Source organism: Artemia franciscana, chromosome 13 (assembly GCF_032884065.1).
Source record: "Artemia franciscana chromosome 13, ASM3288406v1, whole genome shotgun sequence".
NCBI classification, from domain to species: Eukaryota; Metazoa; Arthropoda; class Branchiopoda; order Anostraca; family Artemiidae; genus Artemia; species Artemia franciscana.
In genome coordinates, this window is record NC_088875.1 from 44,252,774 (window position 1) to 44,278,516 (window position 25,743).

The 25,743-nt window shown below is 31.9% G+C and overlaps 1 protein-coding gene across 2 annotated transcripts in view; it reads left to right on the plus strand.

Annotated features, from left to right (window-relative positions):
* The window catches only part of LOC136034974 (junctophilin-1-like), a 195,957-nt gene extending 177,169 nt beyond the window's left edge, over positions 1-18,788 (plus strand). Inside the window, exons 13-14 of one of the 2 annotated variants that reach the window (XM_065716536.1) lie at positions 6,463-6,669; positions 17,225-18,788. In XM_065716536.1, coding sequence (XP_065572608.1) covers positions 6,463-6,669; positions 17,225-17,311 — 294 coding nt within the window. In that variant the 3' untranslated portion in view covers positions 17,312-18,788. The remainder of the gene's footprint in view (positions 1-6,462; positions 6,670-17,224) is intronic. The other variant, XM_065716537.1, reaches the window with a different exon arrangement.
* Positions 18,789-25,743: the final 6,955 nt, after the last annotated feature.

Here is a 25,743-nt window from a genome sequence, read left to right on the forward strand (position 1 = left end):
ACACAACTTTATCCAAAGGTGTGACTATAATGTGACTCGGGCATAAGGCTCCTTAGATGAAAATCAGACTAAAAGAGAAATTATTTAGTAGTTCTAAGTAAAGGCAATTACGTTTTATACCATTTAGAAGTTTGAAGCTCTTCAGCAAGAAAAAACGTCTCCTTTGAATATTATTTAAAATTCTGCCAGCAAGAAAAAATCTAATATAACTTCATTAAAAATAAAAAACCTGCTTTTGTATTATTGCATCTCTCATTGCATACTCAATAGAGTAATAGGAGATTTCTGGATTAAGCACAGTTCCTAGTGTTTTAGGTGTCCATAGTGCCACCCTCAAATATATGGGAAGCAATTAATAATTGTTGTTTAGTGAACAAAAAAGGCATTTCACACCAGAATTGTTGAAATGCAAAGTTGGCCACAAGCTTGGTACCTTGCTACGGCTATAGTTAACTGAATTACTTTAAAAAATATCATGGGTTTTCTTTTTAGGCGATAAAACTTCAATCCTTTCGTCCTTGGGGCTAAGTTAATTAAGGTATACATTCCCTCTGAAACAAGAAATTTTGAAATAAACCTGGATCTGTAACTTGCACCAAAAAGGCATGGTGCTAATATTATTTCACTCACGGGCCTCAGATCTATTATTAACTTTAAATAATAAATTTGCAGAATTTTAATTAGTTCATTAAGAACAGCTTGCATTTTTGCCATCTTTGTGGGCTTCTGTATGTACTTGTTAACTTTTTATCTAGGGGTTATTTCATACAGCCTCGAAAACTTTCTTGATAGCTTTCATCACTCCAGTATTTGCTCATTATTTGAGCACTTTTATTTGAGCACTAGCTCCTTTCAGCGGCCTTTATATCTCTTTTAAATCTGTTTTTTATATTTTCTTTGTCTATTTTTAGTGCAGTGCTGTGTTTTTGTAGCAGATATGTTGGTTGCTCGGCTCTGATACTTTCTCGGTTTTCCTTCAGTCAAGCTCTCGCTTGACATCATATACGTGTATATACCACCAAACTGTTAAGGTATCATCACATTCTCTGTTTAGCAGGAAATATACCCACAACTTTTCGTAGACAATCAGGATGGTATGGTAAATTACTGTAAATACTTATAAAAGAAACATAAGTTTTATGATAAAAAAAAAAAACAAAAAAAAGAAAAATATTTATGCATTGAAACACTCACTTTGCATAACTGTCTCGCATGCATTATTCGGTTAAATCATTTCAATATAAATAAAGTTTTAAAAGGACTGCTGGGGTTAGTATATATTCAGGGGAATGACAGCGCCCATTTTACTGCAAACAATATTTTTCTGTGCAGTCTATGTCTTTTTAGTGACCGTTGTCTAGTCTTTGCATATTCATAAAGTAGGCAACAAGCTACCTTTATCCCCTCCGTTGTCCACAGCTGGCTGGGTCCATGCTGGGGTGGTCCACTCCTGAGCAAATCCGTATAATCAGACAGCTGTTAGAGAAAACTCTTGGATATAAAAGAAAGGTATAAATTCCCCTCGATATGCCTTCGACACTGTCGACAGACGATCACTGTGTCTGATCCTTCAATCTGCTCGTGTGCCCAAAAAAATCGTCGATCTATTCAAAGAGCTCTATGATAACACCTAAAGTGTTATAATTGTAAATGGTCAGCCCTCTTCATGTTTTCAAATGAAAAATGATGTTTGGTGAGGCTAAGCCGCTGCACCCAAACTCTTCAACTGCATCATAGACCATATTCTAAGTAAAACACAGCTGGTGCAGCCAATTTGCATCGACTTTGCCGTAAGAGTTCTTCCAGATGTTGATTTTGCTGACAACGTGGTACTACTATGCGAAAGTTTCAGTGGGCTCAAAATTACTCCGGAAACACTATCATCTGCTGCAGGAAAACTTGATTTAGAAGTAAACTGGTCTAAGACCAGAATAATGGATGTTGATAAGGCATAATCTAGTCCCCTGACATTTATAAAAGGGTTTGGCCAAAATCTTGAAATAGCCAAATAGTTCCCAACTACATAATTGCCTGCTCAATTGGAAATTTAGATCCAGAGATATCAGCAATAGCGACAAAAGCAAATACCGTCTTCAGCCGTCTTCTAGGACCAATATTTTACAAACACCAGATCAGCCGACTAAAGGAAGCACGCATTTACTCCGCCTCGGTAGCCAGCGTTATGCTGTATTCGTCAAAGACTTGACCCATGGCTCCGACGCAAATGATGACGGTAGATGATTTCCAGATGAAATACTTCCGTAAAATCGAACATTTCAGATGATTTAACAGATTATAGAACTTTAAAATCCTCAGGTATTTTAAATAGTCAATCTTGTCTGAGTAAATCGAGTTTTCCTCGCTCCGTTGGTACAGTCATCTACTTCATCTGTCCACTCAAACACCAAGCCGACTCATTTTCGTGTTCAATCCAACTGTAAACTACCGAAATAGGGTTGAACCACTACCAGTATTATTGAACCTAAATAACCTTGAGCCATCACCCAGAACAGACCAATCTAGAGACGACTAACGGCACTGATCTCTTGTTTTTTACCTCTACGCTAGCAATGTTACCGAAAAAGAGCTTTAAATCAATTAAGTCAAGTAAATATGATTACCAAAATACAATTAAGCTCACAATACACATCCATTTTCACTTCCTATGGCTGTATTCGTCATGTATCTGGTCAATTTGGCTACTGAATGACTCGAATTCCCAGTAGCATTCGGGTAGTAGAAGAAATTGATGTCTGTTTGGTATATTGATCAACAGTTGGTGATTTACGTTGAAATTTATGTTTCCCTGTCTTGAGCCTACCAATGAATTTTCTCAAAGGTTGTAGGTCTAACGAAAAGCTAGAGGGAGATAACTGGCCAAATAGGGAGGATTATAGGGTGTCTTTTGAACATTATCCCAACAATTTGTGATTCACACTATACTTAAAACAGTAGTATACTTCGTAGATTATTTTTTTCGACTGTTTTTTTTTATGCAGCTGGTCGATGTGGCAACCAAGTGACTAATACATATAATTTTTAAGCCATATAATTGTTAACTGGAACGATTGGTAGAGATTTCATTGTGGTCCGTCTCCCGACAAGTCAGGAAAAAATTGCCACTAATTAAATTGTTTCAGACTAGTAGAGAGCTTAGTAAAATCGTATTATCCAACAATAGAAAACCATAACAGTTGCATCAAATTTGTTTTTATTGAAGTCCCTTGCAATGACTATTCAGGAAATTACCTAAGAAAAACCAATCTCTGGGTCAAGTATTACCAAACTAAGGTCGAATCCACTGTGGAACAAAAGGAAATATGTTAGATTGTGGTGTATAAGTTATTTAAACACAAATTTATGTTTAAGGCGTACATGGCTAATGTATACACCAGGCCGCTATTATGTCATTCCTCTCTTTTTTTTATGAAGTCATTTTTATTGCAACATCCAATAGCTTACTGTTTCTCGCAGGAATTTTGGCTCCCAGGTTGGAATAACATGCCAAAAGAATGATCAGTATAAAAATAGCGATCCTCTAAAGAAATCACACTTTTCAGTTACAATCTTTCTAGTTATCATTCCCAAACCAATGCACTGGTCAATATAAATTAGCATTACCGATTTTTGCAATAAAAGTGAAAATTTTCACGGAGATTTGTGAAAGTTTGGATTGGAAACCCCTGAAACAATTCTATCCTTATCATTGGATAGTTTTCCTTTCTATAATTTTTGTGATAATTGTTGCTGAGTATTTACTTGAAGAAAATGTGGAATTGGGTTACGAATGCCGAGGATGATGAGTCAGTGGATGAGCAAGAGTTAGCATTGATTGCCCGGCGAGCGAGCTGTAGTCTGCTCCCAGACGAGCTGAAACCAATTGCGGTCGGAATTTCATTAACTGTCATGAGTAAAGGTCGTATCTGAAATTTTCATACTTTGATCAGGCACGTACACAGGATTGATTTTTGTCAGTACAGGAGTGGAATAATAAAAAAAAAATATTAAGAAATGTCCAGTAGTTTAAAAATTCTAAAATTGCTGGGGGTTTTACTTACCCCTGTGTATATTTCTGCACTAATATCGTTGTTTAGAAGCTTTTACCATGCTTTCCAGATTTGGAAAATCAGAGTATTGCGATGTATATTTAATCCTTTTTTTTATTTTCCTGATCTTCCTTGCCTTGCTAATCCTAACTTTGAGAATGGCATAGCAAGCGATTACTGACGATTAAGCCAGAAATAGTAAAATGTTAGATACGACCTTTATTTATTACAGCGAAATAGCTAGATAGCATAAGAGGAATTAATGTCGGTTATTTGCAAGGTCACTAAGTGGGCTATAGTGCAGTCTAAAAGAAAAATTGTGTGTGTTCACTCCACAGTTTAATGTACTTGTGGGTTATAAATAAATTATTATTATTATTATTATTATTATTAATGTGTAGATATGGGCTACACACAATATAAAAATCTTCCAAATTCAGATGACACCCACGCTCTGGAGAAGGGCAGAAGTGGAGTCGGGAATATAAAAAACCTTCTACGCTCAAAAGAAACATCTCCCAGTGTACTAGAGAACAGTGATAAAACCTCTGAATGAAAAGTGAAAATGATAAAAAGAAAACAAAGGAAAATAAAAATGTTTTTAAAAAACGTAGTTGTGTCTTCCCAAGTAGACTGTAACGAACAATCAATCACTTAAAAGCTTAAAAATAGTTTTTGGGACTTGGTTGGCCACACATGGAAACTAAAATTAACAAAGAAATCCCATAGGATTAGGCAACAGTGGAAAACAAAGATATAGGCAGCTTTTGCGATCAACCTTACTGGCCAATTTTCAGTGCCTAAAGGCCTAAGTCCCTAACTTAGGATTGTAATAACCAATAGCCTAGTATATGGTGTAGCCTAGGTACAACACTAAGTATCAACTCATTCTTTTTTGATCCATTTAGCTTGTCGGAGAAATTAGTAATATTCTTACATTAATGGTTACTGAAGAACTCGCTTAGCTTGGAATAGAAATAGAGAGAGTACTTGAAAATATTGTCACTAAGTTTTTTCTTTCCTTTTTACTAGCTTAAAATTTTATAGAAGAGAGCCAATCAGGTGGAATTCAGCTTTTTGTTCTTTTACTGGCTTAAAATTTTACGCAGACTCAGGAGAACAAATCAGGTTTTAAAAGGGTAGATTTTTTTGAATTCACTTAATAGACATATAGAATAACGTAATTAGCTTACAAAAATAAGCCACAGACCAATGAAGTTAAAACACGCTTTACGCCATGGAACTATAGGAAAGTAACCTTAGAAAAGTTTCTTAATCTATTTTTAAAACTTATTAATTGCTAATGCAGAATTAAATTTTGATGCCGCTTTATTTTTTTTTTATTATATAACGCAAAATACTAATTAGAGCTCGAGCTTTCTTGGGAAAGCTTACATAAGAGCCCCTTTATAATGAGATTTTACTAACACTGAGGTTTAGCAAGCACTAATCTGAGCCAATCCAAGTTTTCATTGAATTTTCTGATTGGCTGAAAAATTCTATGGAAACGCTAATTGGCTCAAATTAGCACTTGCTAATCTCGGCATTATTAAGAATTTTATTATTAATGGGACCTTAACGGACGAAATTTGTTCCCAATGATTGCGTAGTGTACTGAAAAGTTTTACATTTTGCTAGTGTGAAGGGTTCTGTGCAGGGTTGCCACCCCTAGTGATTTATCAATATTTCTAGTTTTGTTAATATTGCCCAATAAATCATTAAATTAGTAAATAAATGGCTAAATTATTGAAGAAAATATCTAAATCCACCAAAAAATCGTTAAAATCTGTGATTTTTTAGCCGGATAGCAACCCCGGTTCTATGGTGCAGTGTGAAAGAACGATTTAACCACTCAGTCAGCTTAATTTAAATTCTCAATTGTTTATGTAAAGTTTTTTGAAAATTTATTCTTCGGACTATCATAATTTGTCGAGGTTTTAAAGTCATCCTAATGAGCATTAAAAGTAATTTTCACCGTCTTTAAACCTGGCTATACGATTTATTGCTTGGCTCGTTAAGTAAATATTACGGAAACAATTTTCACAGTAGTGACGTCAGCGAGCCTACGAGCCTTAAAAACCCTACAGGGGTGAAAAGCCCCATATTTTAGCTGTCTTCTTTTAGAAAAATGGTTTCATATTTTATTTAAAAAATGGCCTATGCAGATTTAAATTTAAAATCGGGTAATGTTGAACAAGAGAAAGAATAGGAAAGTCCCGTTTCTGAGGACATGAGGAGGGGGTATGTCATACCTATTTTCAAGATGAGTTAGCAGTTTTTATGTCAATTAGAAATTTTATTTCATTATTGAGGGCAAAACTGATTCAAAAACTTTCTGAATGATTTTCGTAGTTTGAACTTACACAAAATAATCTTGTGCAAGAGATTTTAAAATAAATTAATTATATATTTCCAGGCTGCTCCAGTGGTAAATCTTCAGAGGAAGAAGAGCCTGCCAGACCCAGCAGCTGCAGCTACTGCAGCAACTAAAACGCCCCTTCTCTCACGAGAAGAAGCTTCAGTACTTAGTTCTCAAAGAAGAGAGGAAATGCGAAGGCAGCAAACAGAATCTGAACGATACAGGGCGAATCCCTTGTTGTATTTAACTAGTCCAGCTGTTAGAGTAAGCTCTTTAGCATGACATCTATATCTTTATAAAAATCTACGCTATATAATATTTATATGATATCTAACTTAATTGTGGATTTAAAACTTCAGATCTTCTGAAGATCCATGCTTGTATTTTTCTATTATTAATGTAAAGTTAATTGAAAATTACGAAATGTCTTATGAAAGTTCGTAGTGGGTTATGTCTGTCTGTGTAGTCTACATTTCTGTCCAAGATTTTATAAGCCAGCTACAATGTTCTAATCGCTAAAAAAAAAATATCTAAAGAACCTGTCTGACGTGAAAAAGCCGTAGCTAAAAAAAACAATAAATTGGAAGTACCCTTTCTCCTCCCCCTGTCCCGGAAACAATGAATTAAAACTAAACTTATAAAACTACACAAAATATTCGTTATCCCTCAACAAAATCCGATTGTATGCAATTTCTTTAATAAGAAATGCCCGTTTGCCTTCCGGCTTAAGGTGTAAATTACATAAAAAAAACTAGTTTTTTTAACTGAAAGTAAGGAGCGACATTAAAACTTAAAACGAACAGAAATTACTCCTTATATGAAATGGGTTGTCCCCTCCGCAATCCCTCGCTCTTTACGCTAAAGCTTTTAATTGTTTTAAAAAGCAGAATTGTGGCAAAGAGTCAAACTTTAGCGTAAAGAGCGAGGGATTGCGGAGGGGACAACCCATTTCATATATGGAGTAATTTCTGTTCGTTTTAAGTTTTAATGTCGCTCCTTACTTTCAGTTAAAAAAACTAGTTTTTTTTATGTAATTTATGAACGTTTTTGAATTAATGCATGTTTGATTTTGGCTCTCCACACATAAATTATTAAAATGAAATTTGCATATTAATTCCTTTTTGGCTAAATGACTTCCTCTTAGTTTTGATTAGACGATTTTGAGAAATAAGGGATGGGGAAGGAGGCCTAGTTGCCATACAATTTTTCGGTAACATAAAAAGGCAAATATAAATTTTAATTTTTAACGAATTTTTTTATTAGTAAAAAAGATACGTAACTTAAGAATTAACTTACGTAACAAACTTTTATATTCTTTAATTTTATTATGTATATGAGGGGGTTTGTACCCTCGTTAATACCTCGTTCTTTACACTAAATCGTAAGTTTTGTCCCAATTCTTTAAGAATGACCCCTGAATCAGAAAGGCCGTAGAATAAATAGTTGAAATTACTAAAAATACTATAGCATAAAGAGTGAGGTATTTATCTCCTCCTAAATACCTCGCTCTTTATGCTAAAGTATTTTTAGAACCCCTCATATGCGTAATAATCTCTGTTCGTTTTAAGTTTCAATGCTACTCTTTACTTTCAATTGAAAAAACTTTTCCATCTTTATGTTTTCATTGTTGTTTATAGTAATTTTAGAAAATCCTGCACCCTTTTCATTGAATTTCTGTTCCCCCATGACATATTTCTCCAAGGAAAGATCCTCCCACATAGCCTCCTCCCCTCAAACCCGCCCCCAAAACCAAAAAAATCCCCTGAAAACGACTGTACACTTCCCAATAGCCATTATTATATGTAAACACTGGTCGAAGTTTGTAACTTGCAGCCGCTCCCCCAGGGACTGTGGGGGAGTAAATCATTCCCAAAGACATAGTTATTATGGTTTTTGACTATGCGGAACAAAACAGATATCTAAAAATTTTGATCTGTTGACTTTGGAGAAAAAATGAGCGTGGGAGGGGGCCTAGATGCCCTCCAATTTTTTTGGTAACTTTAAAAGGGCACTAGAACTTTTCATTTCCGTTAAAATGAGCCCTCTTGTGACATTCTAGGACCACTTGGTCGATACGATGACCCCTGGGAAAAAAAACAAAAAAAAAACAAATAAATAAACACGCACCCGTGATTTGTCTTCTGGCAAAAAATACAAAATTCCACATTTTTGTAGAGAGGAGCTTGAAAACTTTGCTATAGGGTTCTCTGATACGCCGAATGCGATGGTGTGATTTTCGTTAAGATTATGTGACTTTTAGGGGGTGTTTTCCCCTATTTTCTAAAATATGGCAAATTTTTTCAGGCTCGTAACTTTTGATGACAAAGACTAAATTTGATGAAATTTATATATTTAAAATCAGCATAAAAATCTGATTCTTTTGATGTATATTTTAGCGTCAAAATTCCGTTTTTTAGAGTTTCGTTTACTATTAAGCCGGGTCGCTCCTTACTACAGTTTGTTACCACGAACTGTTTGAAAACAAAAATAATATCTGCACTCTCGTGAGGATAGGAAACTGCAGCTCTAACTATAACAGTAATCCAGAGAAATGTTCTTTTGTCGTACCCGTTGTATACCATAACTTGACTTGTACTTGATAAGTGATTTCCAGGGACTTATGGACGCTTACTAATCATATGAAGTACGGTAATTCATATCCAAAAATTTGTCAAACAGTTTCTATTGCGTCAAAATGTATTTGAAGTATAAGTAAGAGAGGATCATTCCAATAAGGAAGAGTCAAAAGAGAAAAATCACATCTTTAAGATCACTTTTCAATTTTTACGGGGGTCATATAACTAGTTCTTTCCATCTATCCCCCATATTTGTATAAATTTGTTCTCGAAAAGATAAAAAAAAGCAATAACATGGATCCAACCAGTAAATTGTTAGATAATACTTTAATGGGCACTATACACCTTTAATAGACACTGACCTCGCTTGTCAAGGCCATCTCCTAAGGCGCTGTTGAGCAGTGACATTTCTTTTTTGACTTTTTTTTTCTGAACTTTCAAACTTTTCAAACTTTTTCATGTCTTAAAATCACGTTAAAAATGCTTATAATAAAAAAAATCACGTGATATTTTAAAAATACAACCTGAAGATGATATAGATGTCAGTTGTGACCAGGCCATCCCCTGAGGTACTCTTGAGGAGCAATGAACATCTACGTAAGTAATTTCTATAGCTTTGAGTGTTATTTGTGCAATGATATAGCCCTAAGTCACCCTCGAGGATTAATCAACTCTGAATAAACCGGGAAAGCGATTTTAATGGTGTACTGGAAGACAAATGAATTCTGAACAAACTCGGCAATGGTAATTTTTTAAGGCGCTCTTGAGGAACAATGAACTCTGAATAAACCCGGACAAGACGGATTTGCGTTCTTAAAATTGTTATGAAACAGATTGCGTTATGACCTTAGATGTGAGCTAAGCATTTTCCGATGATTTCAGGAATACTGGACTGATGTATGATTTGATGATATTAGGAGATGAAGAAATGACGTGCTGGTAAACTTAAGTAACAAGTCAATGCACATAAATTGTTCTTAGAAAAATTTTGACAAAAACCTTCACATTTCACCTTATGAATTAACAATTTAATGAAATTTATAGTATCCTATTGATACTTCCGACCAGGCCCATTGAATTTACGAATTATTTGCGCGGTGTAGGAATTGAACATGAAACCTGAAATTTCCTACGAAAAAAAGGACGATGCCTTAGCCATCTGAACCAACAAGTCGATGATATTGTTATGTTTATCCTAAGCAATATGTTTTTTGCGCTTGCTATACCATTGAATTGGTTGCGTTTGATTACCATATATAATCATTAGTTTAAAAAAATACCCCTCCTTGCTAGCCATTCTTGAACCTTTTAATCGAATCCGATGAAGATTTTCAAACCTGGATTTTCAGGGGACTGTAAAGAGCAATATGAAAATTAAACGCATATGAAAACTGCCTTCGGGTGGTTTAATAGCTTAACTTTTGAGGTGAATCTTAAATATTTTCCACTCTGAAAATTACTTTTACTTAGATAATTTTTAACTGAAAATTTTAAACTTTTTCCATGTTTTAAAATTACATTAAATATACTTTTTTTTACTTAGATTTTTTTAACTTAATTTTTTTAACTTTTTCCATGTCTTAAAATCACATTAAATTTATCTATAACAAAAAAGAGCACGTGATATTTAAAAAAAAAAACACACAAAAAAAGATGATATAAGTGCGTCAGTCATGATTTTTTCTATCACAAAAAGAATGTTTGTAGCGACATTTTTTTTCATTTGAGACATTTTTTTCGGGACATAATTTTTTTTTAACACAGAATTTGTTAAAGTCAGAGAGAGAGATGAATTAGATTCTTTTTAGAGTTATGGGCATATGAAGTGGGAATTAATCAAGATTCAGTCTGACACAAACACTACTACCAGTTTCATAAGTGGTGTACTTGTTGAGATGAATCTTAAATATTTTTCACTCTGAACATTATTTTTACTTAGATAATTTTCTAACTGAAAATTTTCAAGTTTTTTCCATGTTTTAAAATCATATTAAATATACTTTTTTTACTTAGATTTTTTTAACTTAAATTTTTTCAACTTTTTTCCATGTCTTAAAATCACATTAAATTTACTTATAACAAAAAAGAGTCACGTGATATTTAAAAAACACAAAATAAAGATGATATAAATATATCAGTCGTGATTTTTATATCATAAAAATAATGTTTGTAGCGACATTTTTTTTCTTTGAGACATTTTTTTGGGACATAATTTATTTTTACAACATAGAATTTGATAAAGTCAGAGAGAGATGAATTAGATTCTTTTTAGAGTTAGAGACATATGAAGTGGGAATAAATCAAGATGCAGTCTGACACAAACACTACTACCAGTTTCACAAGTGGTGTGCTAGAGTCCGAATAGGCGACTAAATTGTCTTTTTACCAAAGTCTAGGAGAGGTGAATCAGATTCTTTTTCGAGTTGGAGACATATGAAGTGGTAATTTATCAAGATTCAGAGGCAGGTGAGTGGGAATTCATCAAGATTCAGAGTCAGTTCAGAGTCAAGTTTCAGAGTTTCAGAGTTAAAACCACTCAAAGGAAGAGAAAACCACTCAAAGAGAATGCAAACATATAAATAATAGTTGATGACGAAGTGAGGTTTCCTGATGGTGCTTGTTACAACACGTTAGCCATTGATAAGCCCATATCGTAATATTTCTGGTTCTATCATTCACGGAAGGTAAAAAGAAGAAAAGCATACTCGTCTATGAATATCATAAACCCTATCTTGTCCACGTACTGGAACTCTTGCCAGTGTTTTGATAATGAAATAACAGATAATAAGATTACTGGCAAAATAAAAAGGGTATTGACAAATAATTTCACCAGGGAAATTAAAGACAATTCAATGAAAAGCAAAAAATCAGCGAATGTTAATAGTGTCATTTGCAGTTTACCAACATATACCATCATTGAACTGAATAATAGTAATGACGAAATATGTGATTAGCGTGTAGGTGTCGTGTATGACCCCGAAATTAAATAAGTGCCATGTAAAGATAAAACATAGTGAATAGTTTTTGAAGGGGATTTGAAACATTCAAATTTCTTTTGATGATATTAATAGCCTGCAGTATTGTAGGTGCCAATATTTTAATAAAATTTCATTGAATTACTTTGCTATATTTCCAATATATTAGGGTACACTAGCACCTTCATCATTTAGAATGTTTGTTCAACACTGCTACCGGGCTCATAGGCGGTGTACTAGAGTCTAGAGTGGTATACATTGCTGTCATCTATTCGTTTACAGTCATATATGGCGATTTTTTACTTCCCTAAGTCTCCCATCTATTCTGGTATAGTTGTAGATGGTGGCACAACTAATTTTTTTTTACCTACACCCGGGCATCTGCAGTCGATCTACAACCGAATCTTTTTTCAAATAACTATATTTAAGTTTGGATCATTTAGGCTCACTTAGCGTGACCCACAACACTTCTTAGTGTCTCCAACTCTGAAGAGAATCAAATTCATCTCTATCTGACTTTAAAAAATTTTGTGTTAAAAAAAATTCTTTCCCAAAAAATTGTCCCAAAGAAAAAAAAGTAATTGCAATCATTATTTCTCTGATAGAAAAAATCACTACTGACATATTTATATCATCTTAATTTATAGTTTCTTAAAGCCTCACGTGGTTCTTTTTCTGTTATAAGTATATTAAAATGTGACTTTAAGACACAAAGAAAAAGCTTAAAAATTTGAAAGTTAAAGAAAAATAAAAAAAAGTAAGAAAACTTCACTACAAACAATATTTCTCTGATAGAAAAAATCACGACTGACATATTTATACAAACTTCATTTTGTTTTTATAAAATATCGTAATTTTTTGTTATGTGTATATTTAATGCGATTTTAAGACATGGAAAAAATGTTGACAAATTTCAGTTAAAAGAAATCCAAGTCCCAAAGAAGTATATCTAATTTCGTTTTAAGACACAGAAAAAAGTTGATAATTTCAGTTAAAAAATCTAAGTAAAAAAAATCAAAATGTTCAAAATCAAAGATTCGTCCCAAGGGTTAAGCTCGTAAACTACCCGAAGACAGTTTTTATGTGATTTCTAGTTTTCATGTTGCTCTTTATCGTCCCGTCAAGATCCAGGTTTGAAATTATTTCTCGGCTTGAATTCAAAAGCTAAGTTCAAGAATGGCGAGTGTGGAAGGGTGTTTCTCAAAGCTATACATATGATACTCAAACATATACAATTCAACGGTATAGCAAGTGCATCAAACCTATTACTTAGAATGTATTTCTAAGAGCATAATATTATCGTCAACTTACTGGTTCATAGGGCTAACGCATCATTCTTCTATCGTAAAGACAGTTTTTATGTGCTTTTTAATTTTCATATTGCTCTTTACCATCCCTGAAGGTCCAAATTTGGGAATATTTCACGGATTGAGTTCAAAAGAAATTCAAAAATGGCTCGTAAGGAGGAGTGTTTCTTTTAAATTAATGGTTATATATGATATACGAACACATATAATTCAATGGTATAGCAAGTGCATTAAACATATGGCTTAGAAAGTATTTCTAAGAACATAATAATATCATGGACTTGTTGTTTCAGATGGCTAACTTTTCATTCTTATATCGTAGGAAATCTCAGGTCTCACATTCGATTCCTAAGCCAGGCAAATAGTTCATAAATTCAATGAGTGTGGTTAGAAGTATTAATGGGGTATTACTCAATTAATTTAATTGTTAATTCATAAGGTGATATGTGAGGGTTTTTGCCAGTATTTTTCTAAGAACAATTTATTAGCATTGACCTGTTAGTTCAGTTTAATAGCATGTCATTCCTTCATCCTTAGGAGCCCTCCCAGTTCAAACCCCACATCAGTCAAATATTTCAGAAATCATCAAAAAAAGCTTAGCAATAATCTTAGATCATAATGCAATATGTTTGGCAATAATATTGAGAATGTAAAACCGTCTTGTCTAGCTTCGTTCCGAGTTTAATGTTCCTCAAGAGCGCCTTAGGGAATTGTCATTACCGGGATTGTTCAAAATTCATTTGCCTTCCAGCATACCATTAGGATCGCTTTGTTTGGATTTGTTCAGAGTTAATTGATCCTCAAGAGTGCCTTAGAGCTATATCATTGTGAAACTAACACTCAAAGCTAGATAAACTAGTTACGAAAAACTTTACTGATCCTCAAGAGTGCCTTAAGGGATGGCCTTGTCATGACTGACATATTCATATCATCTTCAATTTATATTTTTAAAATATCACGGAATTTTTTTGTTATAAGTATATTTAGGGTGATTTTAAGATATGAAAAAAAAGTTGAAAAAAATTTGAAAGATAGAATAAAATAAGTCAAAAAAATATCCCTACTCAAGTGTGCCTTAAGGAATGGCTTTGACAAGCGAGGGGCTATTTATTTCTTATCAAAGATGTAGATCACTCGTAGAAGTATTGTCTAACAATCTACTCCAACAACCTATAATATACATATAAAAAATTCTTAGTGACACATTTTCTTGCTAGATTATAGGTTAAATAAAAATTATTTTTTTACTAAAAAAATAAATATTAAAATTGTAATAAAAAAAATGTATTTTAGAATCAAAGTATTGAATTTCATAGAATATTCCAACTGGTTTCATTGAATTTCATCATATATTCTATATAGTTTATAAATAATAAAAATTTGGGTATTTAATAGAAAATGAAAAGTAGATAAGTGCTTTTTAATATATGCAGATAGATGAATCTCGTGAAATCCTACAGCGTCAAGAAAAGACCAAATTTATAAGTAGTTTCATCTTTCATCCAACTAACAAAACAGCCTAAATGTCGAGGATCTTATTTTCCGATTCACCTCAAATATCAAATTATCAAGTGTAAAGTATCAAGTGTTTTTGTTCGGAAGGGGTTATTTGTTAGGCTTGGGTGGGGGGGTCGAAACTTAAATCCCATCGAAATTTGATTATACGCATTTTTTTTGCGTTTTTACGCGTCCAACAAGACAACTATTTCAAGAGATGGATATCAAAATGAAAAAAAAACTGCTCCCCGTCCCCATCTTAAGTCTATTTACATCTTCAACAGTGATTTTTCAAGATTTCTTAAGTTATTGTTTCAACGCTGTGAAAATTTTTAGGGTAGTATCAGATTTTCGTCAGTGTTGCTGTGTTAAACCATGAAAAGATTATTTATAATGTATGAAACCGTTTCTATACAGGAAAAGAAAACCCTATTGAAAGATATCTGTTGAATTAATGAAAAGAGCAAGACTACTAAATTTTAAATTTGTGAATTGTCCAAACAATAAATTAAAATAATAAAAAAATTCATTCGCCTCTATTAGGAGGTTGAGCTCCATATTTAGCCTCACATTCTAATAGTTTTTCATCAATTACTTCACGAAGTGTAAGAGGACAGTGAACCCATCTCGGTTAGCTTTGTGCTATCAAAGCTGTTAGTAGTAGTAGAAGTCTTGTATTCTCTTTTGTGATCCTTGTTGGCTGACAATAAATGACCAACGATTTCAACACATATGGGGAATTAAATGAAAGTATACTAAAGTGAAAAATTTCCACAGTTTTATTGCAAAATGATCTATAAATAAATAGTAGTTTTTGAAAATTAAGAAATTCCACACATTAATTTGCACCAAAGGAGCATTAATTTCAGTAATCATTTAAATAATTGAAAAAAATGATATATATTAATATTAACAAGTAAACCAATAATTCTGAGACTACATAGGCTAAGCATGACAAAAAAAAGAGAAAATTTAAGGACAAGTAAAACGAGGAAAATCAAATTCAGGCAAAAAAGAAAAATAAAGTGGAAAATATTTCATTTGAGACCACTGCTCAACCGTCCTTTTTACAAAATTAGAAATTAAATAAAAATAAAATAAAAGTCGGCAGGATAATATAAAAGACGAACCTTAAAAACAAACTTTATATCAAAAGAGGCCCTTTCTTAAGCAACAGTGAAAAAACAGCACAAATGAATGCATTGCTATATCTTTTTGACCAGCTCTGACTTTCCTATTTTTTTTTATTTCGTTATCTTTTTTTGTCTTTTAGTAATTAGCTATTGTTAATCCAAGTTAATTCTGATATTCATTCGTACTCAAATAATATAGTACAAATTAAACAGCATTTGTAATATTATCAACAGCACCTCCATAGATTATTAGCCCTTCTAAAAAGAACCTGTACAATTTTTTGCAATAAGAAAACAAATAAGAAAAAAATAGCAAGTCCTATTATTAATACCAAAATATACCAAATATTAATGGTACTCAAAAAGTTTAAGCCTGAACGAAAAAAAAATCCGGAAATTTCTTTTGCCTCAAAAATTGTTCAAGCAGCCTCTTGTTGTGAAACACTGTAAGAATACTGAGGATAAATCCTTGGAGCATTGATAATTAGCTTGGATGTTCTATATTTAATCTCATTAAATGTATTTAATCAGCAATGATTTTTTAGTTTTGTTTAAATCTTTTTAACTTCTACAGCTATTTCCAAAATTGGACCATTTGAATTGTGTCGGTACTATAAAGAATATTTCACTTGATAATACCTTTTATTCACTTTCATTATTTTTGCTTTTGAATTTATGACTGTGGAATCAATTATTATGTAGCATTACTTTAATAGCTGCTCTCTATTTCGTATTTGCTTATGTTTCAAACATTCTTTTAATTTTATTTTTGATTTTTTGCAGATTCTCTTTTATATATTATTTTATAAATTTAGTACCCTACCGAATATAGTCATAGGCTTTCAGGATTGTTGTACTTGATTTATACTTCGATCACGCCTGGAAGGGTAAAAGTAGTAAAAATGCAGATTGTTAACTTTTACTAGTATGATCTGTTGGATCGGGCTTAGCTGATGTTTCTTTAAATCTGGTCGAGTAATTTGGGTGCCTGTAATTCCCAATAGGAGCTTTTTAATGATCTATAATGCCGAAATTATTGTTCCATTATTTTTAGTTATATGTATCTTGTGTTTGTTAAGTATATTTTATTGATTTATCGATTTAAGTCTTGCATATTTTACTGATTGTATCAAAAATGTAATTTATATAATTTTGCTGAACTTTCAATTAAAAACGTTTAATCTGATCTCTACTTTAATAGGTTACTCACAGTAATTTTTTATATTCTTGAATTTTAATTATGTAAATTTATTTTATTATAATTGCCTTTTTGATAGGATAGTACACCCAAATTCATATTTCCTTAGCTAATTCAATCTTTTTCTTTTCAGGACTGGTTTGCCCGTCAACGATTAACTTTGATGATTTTATTAGTGAACATTTCTTTAGCTTATATATTTTTCAAATTACTTACATAGTAAATTTCATAGTTTCTAAATTGACACAAAAGATATGGCCAGCCCATGGCTATTGGGTTTGAAGTGTGAACGGCAAGTTAAGACCGTGAGCTAGACAACCCCATTTTTTATTGACTTTGTTAAGTTTAAGTGCCCTTCAGTACCCAATATGGAGTGACAGGCAATTTGAACGATTATGTGAGAACTTTGTTTTTGGGTTGAGCTAATCAGCCAACCTTTGTTTTAGATGATTGAGAGGAGTACCATTTGTATTTTTTACACTGCCTATTATTCCCCCGTGATATTTGAGGCTTGGTTGAGTATTAATTTAAATTTAGTTAAATTTAGTTGTATGAATTTTGCTGAATTTCCTTTTTTTGGCATTTGTGGACTGCTATGGCGTAACGATAGGGAATTCACTTTTTGTCTATTTCGTCATATTTCGAGTAACAATAAGTGTTTTTTTTTTTAAGACGCCTTGATTGAAGGTTCTTAAGCCGAACTGGCCAGACATGACAATAAACAACAAAGAGAAATAAAACTCCACAAAAAAACCTCAAATGAGACTGCGGCCAGTAGAGAGGAAAGACTAAAATAACGCGGATATTTCGCCTGTATCCAAACTGCTGACGCCTGAGGACGCCTAGTTTGGATACAGGCGAAATATCCTGGTTAATATATTCTTTATCTCTACTGGCCGCAGTCTCGCTTGAGGTTTTTTTGTGGAGTTTTATCTCTCTTTGTTGTTTATTAAGACGCCCTGAATAAATTCTAATCGATTCGGTGATTCATTTGAATAGATTTATCAATTCGATTGATTTAATTCTATCCAATTTTTTTATAAATTAAAAAATCGGAAATGTAGCAAAGAGTATATTTCAAAATTTTGACCAAATATAGCAGTGTTCCTGGGTACAAATGTTCACGAGGAAATTTAGAAGCAAGAATACCCTGCAAAATACCTGTTAGATGCCGAAAAATTACAAATCAATGTAGACGTAGCGCTAAAATCTGGCATTATAGATAGATTCAAATAATGGCATTGTCCCTTAGAAAGAATGAAAAAGGTGCACTCTTTCTGCCATAAGTGATTACGTTTTCTGACTATCAGTACTGGAAGTGAATTCCCTAGCAGCTGTCACAGTGGGACCAGTCCTTTTCCTTATTCCCCTCCCTATTATTAGGCTGGGCTTATGTTTTATTATTTGTTTTCATGCAAACTTATGAAAGTTAGTGTTTATTTGCTTCTGTGGTTTTAATTTGATTATGTTTTCTGAAAATTATTATTGATAAAAAAACCTTTTTTCTTTCTTTCTCCTTTTTGTTATGTTTTAAGGAGAAATGAAACAAAAGACGAAAAATTATTCGTGTATTTTTTCTTTAAATTTTTCGCTTGACTTGAAAACGCTGTCGAAGTTGACAATCAAACGAATAATTTGTTGATTTAGCCAGATCGCCGTGTTGATTGAAAAATAAATAACAAGCGAATATAATTGAATATATATGTTTTTCTCTGCTGATACCAGGTTTTTGCTTCATCAGTTTTTTCTTTTTTCCTAATTTTCTCTTTAACTGATAAGGTTTCCAAACTTGTCATAAGACGAAAAATGTTTTTGTACATCTTATTAAAACAATCAGTTAACTCATGCACGGTAGAATTAAACTTTCATCATTTTCGGAGTAAGACAAAAAAATCAATTAAGAATGGTTCAGCATAAAAGCAATTGCAATCTTTTTTATTAGGCTTCAACACACGTTCACTATTATGTTAACTGAACACCCTCTGATAGATGATTTTTAAGGCTGAAATGCTGTCATTAGTTATTATACTAATGATGGACCATTATAAAATGAGAATGACATCTATCATAAAATATAACCATGATTATTTGTCATAAATGTTCCTCTCATGACTAGTTATAATGAACATATGAGTATTACTCTAATTAATATAATTGGGCAAACAGTAATGTTTTTAAAGGTCAAGCAGCTGTTCCTAATAGCTAAAAGATTTTTTTTTCGAGTTTCAAAGAGCTGAACTGTAAATATAAAAATGAGTCCTATATCCCATATAATCTATGTTTTATCTAAGACGTTTAGTGATTTTATACTTCAAAATAAATAATTATTTAATAATTAATTAATAAATCAATTGATATATTATTAATAAATTCTAAATAAAAATTCATAAGCGAGGTTATTATCGACTACATGAATTATTTAATGGCAAAATTTAACAAATAATTTTTAAATATAAAAAAGAGCGGTTGATATTAGGTTAAACTTAGTTTTACTTCCCACTTTATCGATTAATTATTTCTATTAATTTTTTCAATCCATATTCTTCGATCATATTGAGTTCCCAGAATATTACAAAAAATTTAAAATCTGTTATTCTAATAATCCATCCATTTTATTATCTGTAATCCAACAGTTATTTCTGAAAAGGCCACATAACTCCTCTTAATAGTCAGGAGACTGTATCTCCTAAGAGTGTGAGCTCAACTGAGAAAACCCAAAAACGGATTATGCGATAGTTTTTTAAACCTATCTTTATTTTAAACATTTTTTAATATTATTTGGTTCTCAACATTTAAAATTCATTCAAAATTTATCACTTACATTGTTCTTGCCAACAATCATTCACTCTTTTCTACAAAATCTGTTATTTTCAACAAATGCAAAATGAAGCTAAAAAAAACTTTTCTCTTCCAAATAATTGGTCCTTAATGACAACAAAAATACAAAGAACATTTTCAGTTTGACTTATTGTCTCAAAAATTTCATTTTTGTCCAATGGATCTAAAAAAGTCAAATAAATGGCATTTAATGGCCACAACAATACCAACCATTTTTTCAGTTTGACTGATTAAGTCAAAGAGTCTTTTTTTGTGAAATTAATGTAAAAATTCAAATAAATGGTCCTTAATGACGACAACAATACCAAAAACGTTTTCAGCTTGACTGGTTAAGTCAAAAGGTCGATTTTCTCACCTAGTCAGAAAGTTTAATATCAGCCTTTAAAAAAGGAGTGATTTATCGCAATTACAGCGTCATCTTAGCTGAAATGAAGATTAATGGTAATTACAGTAAGTCTTATGCAACGGCAGCAATTCCAATTTCACTAAGATTTTATCTTAACTGGTTCTAGAAAAATGAAAATGGAAGGGTATTAAGACAACCAATTTACATGTTAAGAGAAAAATATAGAAGATTCTTCAGTTTTCATAACATCGAATTGAAATTATATAAAATAAGAATAAATTAGAATAATATATAATAAATTTAATAATATATTATATCTAATATAATAATAATATAATATATTATATACATAATAATTATAATAAATATAATAATTATATAATATGAATAGAAATTATATAAAATAAAAAAAATTATAGTAATATATAATAAGTATAATATGATAATAATGTAATGATATATATATAATAATTGTAATAAATATAATAATTATATAAAATAAATAGAAATTATATGAAATAAAGGTGAGCCAAAAATAAAAGATACTGGACCAGTCATCTGGCTACAAGAGATCTTAGCAAAGAATTCGATTCTAGCCAGTGTTTCAGACAATATATTACAATATATGCATAATATTGAATATTGGCATTAATCAAATAATTAAATATTAGATAAATAATTGAATAATTTTTTTCCTATTTTTTTTATCTAATTGTAATTTTAATCTAGAGAATATTAAATATTAGATATCAGTTTTCAAGAATCACCTAATATTAAGATTTTTATTCCTTTTTCTTATGAGACAAGCCTTTCTGTACTTAAGCGAAGTTTTAAGTCCGACTTAAAAAGCTTACAAATTATTCAAAATATGTATTTACGATACAACAGATGGATCATGTAATCATATGTGGAACTAGGTTTTCAGTTCAAATTAAGATATATATTTAATATTCTAGTTCAAAATAGCAGACTTGTTAACCTTGTCACAACGGCTGAATATATTGATAGAAAATTATAGAATAAACTTAAGCAACTTATTAAAACACATCTACTTTATGGTAGGGTAGAGGTGGAATCATTGGTTTTGCCTGAATTTAGAAATCTTAAAATTTAGATAGAAAATTTAATATTTCTGCTAAGAACATGAGCTCGCGTTCAATTAGCTGTTGAAATTATATTTCAATAATTCAGCACTTGATATTATACGCTGACTTGCACAACTAAATTATTTATTGTCTTTTGAAACTTTTCTTGATAATTTTAAAAATTCCTGTTTTTTTTATTTAATGAACAAGCATCTTTGAATCTACTGGTATATTGAAGTATTATTGACTTCTGTTTGGAAATAGATCAATTTTACTTAGAATTAGAGCTTGTGGAACAAAGAACTGAAAACACTTTCCAATCTTTCTGCTATATTATTGATCATTCATCTATTCATTGTACCTAGTCATAAACAGGGTTGCCAATGATGCTATTTCTGATGAAACAGAAGTTTTAGAGGCTCTTCAGCCCAATTTTAAAGCTCGATTATGTAGAAAATAAATTTTTAAGGAAGGTATAATTATAATTTCCGCAATGTACATTAAATTGCTGATAAAGTATAGAGACCTATCAGCTGTTTCAAACAAAATCGATAGTTTGAACACCCGAACCCTCAAAAAAATCTTTCTATATTCAAGGTACTTTTAGGAAAATTTTGGATAGCAACCCTGGTGAAAATACATATGATCTTATTTGTTTGATTGTAATATTCCGTTTTAGAAAGTTTCAGATATATACCTTTTTTAAATTTTATCAGAGTGGTATCAAAAGCTCACATCTCCTTTAAATTTTTATTTTTTGTTTGTATTTAAGCTTTTTTTTGTTCTTATTTACTAGCTTTATTTATTTGTATTTGTTTAAATAAAAAAAAAACTTGATGTACTGGGGAAATAATTGAATAAGTCTGAAGCCATTAAAAACAAACCAAGGATTAGACATAATTCATTTACCTAATCAAATAATATGAAATGGAGTGCGCAAAGCTGGGGCGAGGGGTGAAGGTGACGGCTATTACCGGTTGCAGTCTCTAAAAGAGCGCTAAACTGAATTTTTTATATATATAAACTGTACTTTATTAACTTATGATGTGGCAGTGATAGTGGGGGTGGAAAAACCGTGAAATTTTAAGCTAATATAAAGAATGAATAATTTTCAAGTCGCAATATTTTTTACAGGCAAAACTCTGTTTCTGTACGGTTACAGCGTTTCTGTACGGCTACTGAACCATTATGATACATGAAGCTGCAATAAAAACAGATGAAACCGGACGTAAAATACAACTTCTCATTGGGTCTGTTTCCCCCTGTAATATCGTTGTTCTGATTAGGTCTTGCCATTATGATACGTGGAGCTGCAATGAAAAACAGATGAAACCTGACGTAAAATACAAAGTCGCATTGGGTCTATTTCCCCCTGCAATATGGTTGTTCTGATCAAGCACGGTTGTCTTGTTTAGTAGGCTCATATGTTTTATTACTTAAAATCCTTAAACAGTCCCCGGGTGCTGAAACATTAGCTAGGCCTCTGAAATGGAGATGCAGGCTTTTGATACCATTTTAAGATTTTAAACATTTCTACCCCAAAAAATATTTAGAAATTATATAATGATATAATAAAAGAACAAGAAATTTGTTGGTCTTTTGCCTGTGTTTTTGTCTTTTGTTTAAAATAAAGAAAATGGTTATAATATAGAAGAAAAACTTTGATTAGTAATCAAAAGAATAAAGACTAATCAAAATAAGTTTTATTTCTCAATAAAGATAACTTCGAAGACCACACTGCCTTTCCATGACGAAAGTAAAACAGTTCAAAATAGGGATGATACCTTTTTATTGACAGTGAAATATAAAATTATTTAACTGGATATTTCGAACACATATACAGTGTTCATTCAGCAGAGTTTTACTGCTGATGATGAACACTGTATATGTATTCAAAATATCCAGTTAAATAATTTTATATTTCGCTGTCAATAAAAAGGTATCATCCCTATTTTGAACTGTTTTAATTTCTCAATAAGTTTGAATATGAAAACCAAGTGAGCTGTCGGAAGGATACTTTATACACTAATACAGTTGCCCTTACTGTAAAGAGAGGAAAGTCCGGAGAAAAATAAACATTGTTGAGTTCTGAGAGCTCTAGAAATAATCCTTGGCAATCATAATTGAAAAGGCATTAGGTGGTGTTTTATACCAAGCTAGAATTCAAACCAAACCTTCTTAAGCTGAGCTTGCTGAATCAATTTGTCCGATTCTTTTTTTTAGTGCACTATTTGTTTTTAGTACATTTAAAAATTTCTACTATGACTACTGCTACTAACAATAAAACCATATTGTAGCACCAGGGTGACTAAGGTTGCTAAACTGTGCAAGATCCTCTTTTGCCCCAATCTTTTCAAAATTTTACTATTTATCCCTCCCATGAGGCTAATTTACATAGCTTTTAGTGAGCTACAATAAATTATAAAATTTTTGTGAATTTAGAATCTGCATAAATAATTGATTTTATTATTGCATATATTGTAACCTAAGCATCACTTTTTTCAGTTTTAGTGTCTATTGAAAAGGGTTACTCTTTGCTTCTAGTCTGTTATCACGAACTGTTTATCCAAGGCTCTCTGAAGGAGGTAGATATGAAAGAGGTAGGTACTATGTAGGAGTACTACTACCTTCTTCAATCCTCAATTTTTTATATTTAGGTTTAGTATTTGTAAGGAAATGCTTCGAGAATGATAATCAACCTTGAAAAAATGGATCTCTCCAAAAATTTATTAGGAGAGGGTCTGAAAAATTCAAAATTAATTATAGGGTTATCACTTCCATGGTTTTCGAGGCGAATTGCTTGAACATTTTTTCTTTTAGAAATGTTCCCCATTGATGGGGGGGGGGAGGACCTTCCGGAAAATAAGAATACATTGAACAGTGAACATAAGCAGGACCAAGAGAAACGTTTCCATTTATATCTTGGTTAAACATAAACAGTAAAATCGATATTTGATATAATTTAATCTTGCTGTAAACAAAGATCTTGGTACCACTCGCCCCACTTCTTTGGAAATTTCCTGGCAGCAGCTATGATGCCCGACCCAGTGGCTGTCGTTGAGAGGGGGGCAGTTGCCCCCTACCCCATCATTTGGAGAAAAAATTATTAACCTCTTATGTAACTATCTGTCAGCCCTCCTTCATAATACACCACTGCAAGTAATATTATCAAGACCAAAATAGATAAACTTATTAAATGGAGGTTTCCAATAAATTTCAAGATTAAACACTTATTTTGAATGGACTATATGAATCTTCAGGAAGAAATACACAACCACAGGCTTTAGTATCATTTTGATGGCGCAGAATCTTTTTTGCTGATTAAAAGTGTCCTTAAAACTATCAATTTACGTTCTAAAGAGCCTTTTCCTGGTTTTTTCAACCCATTGTTTCGATACGATCATCTTTGGAGAAAAAACCAGAACAAATAAACATGCATTTGTGATAATCGTTCATAAAAAAATAAAAAATAAATTCGACATTTTTTTAATGTAGAAGCACACTGCTTAAGACTACTTAAGATACTTAAGACTGTTTAAGATATACTGGACTCGATGATCCAGTTTTCACCAAAATCACTCGCCCTAATGGTAAGTGATTTACTTCCCTCTTTTTTCGAAATAGATCATTTTTTTAATCTTCTAACTTATGTTGCTTAGCTTTAAACTCAATGAATTTTGCATGTTTGGAATTACCATAAGAGCCAATTCTTTTCTTTATGTAATGTAACAAAAACTTCTCTAACGCTATCAGCATCAAAGTTTTGATAACTATCAGCACGAGTCACTACTTACTTGTAGTTCGTTATTATGAATAGTTGATGCGTGATTATGCATCACTGTACATTATTTTGTCAATATTCAAGTAAATTGACGTAGTTAAATGAAGCTATAAAATAAGTTTTTGTATTAACCGTTTATTTTCTGTGAATTACGAGATTCTTTGGAAGAGAATACCCCACAGTGGCATTACATCTTCTGAAACTGCAAAGCTCTGTATATAATTTTTCAATAATTTTAAACCGACTGGCATTCTCAAAATTTTCAAGTTTTTTGCCACTCCATTTTTTCCACAAGATTGCAGAAAACACCATTTTGTCTGTGGCATAATCTTTTTAGCTACTTCTTAAGGGCATTAGAAATTTTCCTCAATTATGTTGTATTGTTATTTTCTAAGATCATCGGATCGGTACGATCACGTATGAGAATTAACAAAAAAAATAAATACAAAAAAATCCCATTTCTGAACATGGGAGCTTGAGCTTGACACCTCCACCAATAGGGCCCTATGCAAAAATTGACAACAAATTTTCATCACAATAGCTTGACATCTTCTCCCTATTTCAAAACTCAGGCAGATTCTCCCAGGCTTGTGGTAATTGAT